The sequence below is a fragment of the Alosa pseudoharengus genome, unplaced genomic scaffold (assembly GCF_046254945.1).
Source record: "Alosa pseudoharengus isolate Yale_2024_CS ecotype anadromous, Long Island Sound unplaced genomic scaffold, YU_APseudo_1.1 YU_APseudo_1.1_scf_11, whole genome shotgun sequence".
NCBI classification, from domain to species: domain Eukaryota; kingdom Metazoa; phylum Chordata; class Actinopteri; order Clupeiformes; family Clupeidae; genus Alosa; species Alosa pseudoharengus.
Window position 1 is genome coordinate 6,760,001 of NW_027468576.1, and position 2,500 is coordinate 6,762,500.

General features: G+C 49.7%; 1 protein-coding gene across 1 annotated transcript in view; it reads left to right on the forward strand.

Moving 5' to 3' along the window:
• The window catches only part of ror1 (receptor tyrosine kinase-like orphan receptor 1), a 110,779-nt gene that overhangs the window by 100,545 nt on the left and 7,734 nt on the right, over positions 1-2,500 (forward strand). Inside the window, exons 5-6 of the mRNA XM_076276100.1 lie at positions 196-323; positions 2,258-2,500. The exon at positions 2,258-2,500 is cut by the window's right edge and continues 75 nt beyond it. Coding sequence (XP_076132215.1) covers positions 196-323; positions 2,258-2,500 — 371 coding nt within the window. The remainder of the gene's footprint in view (positions 1-195; positions 324-2,257) is intronic.

Here is a 2,500-nt window from a genome sequence, read left to right on the forward strand (position 1 = left end):
ACACACACACACACACACACACACACACAGTCACACATGCATGCAAGGCAGTTAGTTCAACAAAGAGAAGGTTTTGAACAGAGAATAGTGGTTTGTTTAATATGATGAGAAAGACTGCCCTCTAGTGTAGTTATGGTAAACTGCAGTAATTCAACTCCACCTCTTCTCTGTTCTCTGCGTTTCTCTGTGTCTCAGGGAGGACTTCGATGAGGAGGGCTTCTGTCAGCCCTACAGAGGCATCGCCTGCGCACGCTTCATTGGGAACCGAAGCATCTTCGTGGACTCACTGCAAATGCAGGGCGAGATTGAAACACAGATCACAGGTATGGCTGTCCATGTGACTGTTTAAGTGTGTTTGTGTAGGAGAAGAGAGAGTTGGAAGGGGGACGAGCTTTTCCTTTTGCTTCTCCAGGTAGCATGGTGAGTGGTTTGTGGAAGGTTGATATCAAAAGAAAGAAGTGTGGTTCTCATATCAGAAACGCTAAAAAAATCCAGAATCCAAAAAGTGTGGTTGACATGGATTGTTGCTTATTGCCCAGTCCTTCAGACAAACACTCAGGACTCATTGAGATAAATGAATCCACCAGATACGCATCAGGTCTGTCTCCACTTTAATCCGAACACATGGAACACAGAAATGGCACAACCTTGCCTGACCCCTGACAATCACGTCTTCCCTGAAGGGCTGGGAACAAACAGCCGCCCTGTGTCCCTCACTGACCTGGGAACAGGCTGTGCCCTGTGGTCAGCGCCGCCAGATCAGACTGATAGAGAGCCACTAGGGGCCGTGAGGCTAATGATCCTCTATGGTCCCCACATGGCCCCTTTCAGCAGGGCTGCTCAAGGCTGCTGTGGTGGGGTGTGGCATGCGTTTGGATAGGCAGTGACCCTCCACACACACACTCACTCACTCACTCCCTCACTCACACACACACACACACACACACACACACACACACTCTCTCTCTCTCTCTCTCTTTCTCTCTCTCTCTCTCTTGCGCACACACACACACACACAAACTAATACCTACAGATGCAAACATATAGGCAGACATCAACACAAATAGATGACTAGATTCCCCCAGTGGCACACTCCCTCATCCCAGCCTTCCCCTGCAGTAGTACAAGGACACACTCCAGGGCAGTGTTGCTGATCTCAGGCTGTTGAAAGCTTACAAAGCACTCAAGGGCAGAGTCTCTCTGTGGTTTCAACCCAGTGCCAAAAAAATGCCACAAGGGCGGTTTTCTGTGTGTGTGTATGTGTGTGTGTGTGGCATTGCAGTGTCTGTGTGTGTCTTTGTCTGTGTGTACATCCACGTTGTTATGTGTGACCAATGTCATTCATCCTCTGGAAAATCACAAGGCTTAATGGGGAGAGTTGTATTATGGCATTGATAGTACTCGGAGGGTGAAAGACGACGGCACTATTGTAGTGAGGCCCTGGACTGTCCAGAGCCTCCCGTGTCTGTCTAGTGCCCTGGGAGCCTGCCTGTCCTCCCACTGCCTGTCCCTCCGCATGCATGTCCAGCCGCTCTTTGAAGTGCGCTCGGCTGTTATCACTCCTCGTCCCTCCGAGCAGCGTGGCTCTGATTGGTTAACCAGGTAGGTGACCTCCTGCGTGGGGTCAGCCCTGCCTTAGCCTCTGTGTACATGTGCACATGCTAAATGTGATTGTGGTTATGGCGCAGGAAAACTTCAAAGTGCTCCGGGGATAAATGTTGGTCCGAAGATAAATGAGCTGCCGGTCTGGAACAGTTTGGCTGGATTGTCACACTGGCCTCCAGCTGCCAGTTAAAGGCTGTTTTGAAATGCTTCTCAGGGCTGCTTTGCTTCATCAATTCCCTAATAATAAATATGAACGTACACATCTGAACACACTTTTCACAAACTCTGCACAGATGGCAAGTCCCTCGTATTTTCCTCTCTCTCTTTCCCTCTCGGTTTCTCACGTCCCAATGAACTCAGAGCAGTCACACCTCTGCAGCGGCTGTGTGGCGTAATCAGTGCTCTGAATCAGAACCAGTTCCAGTCCTGGCTAAGCATGTTTACATGGAGGGCCTGTGTCAACTCTATGCACTGTAGCCCAAGACATTTAGGACACTTTATGTGACATGCTGTGTTAATATGTTGTCTGTAGTCTTACTTATGATAGATAAATAGATAGATAGATAGATAGATAGATAGATAGATAGATAGATACTCTATTAATCCCTAAGGGGAAATTCAGGGATGTTTAATTAATTCTTCTGCTCTCTAGCTGCATTCACCATGATCGGGACATCCAACCACCTGTCGGATCGCTGCTCGGAGTTCGCCATCCCGTCGCTGTGCCACTTTGCCTTCCCCACGTGCGACCGCAGCTCGGGCATGGACAAGCCGCGCGACCTGTGCAAGGACGAGTGCGAGATCCTGGAGAATGACCTGTGCAAGACGGAGTACATCATCGCCCGCTCCAACCCCATCATCCTCAAGCGCCTCAAGCTGCCCAACTGCGATGACC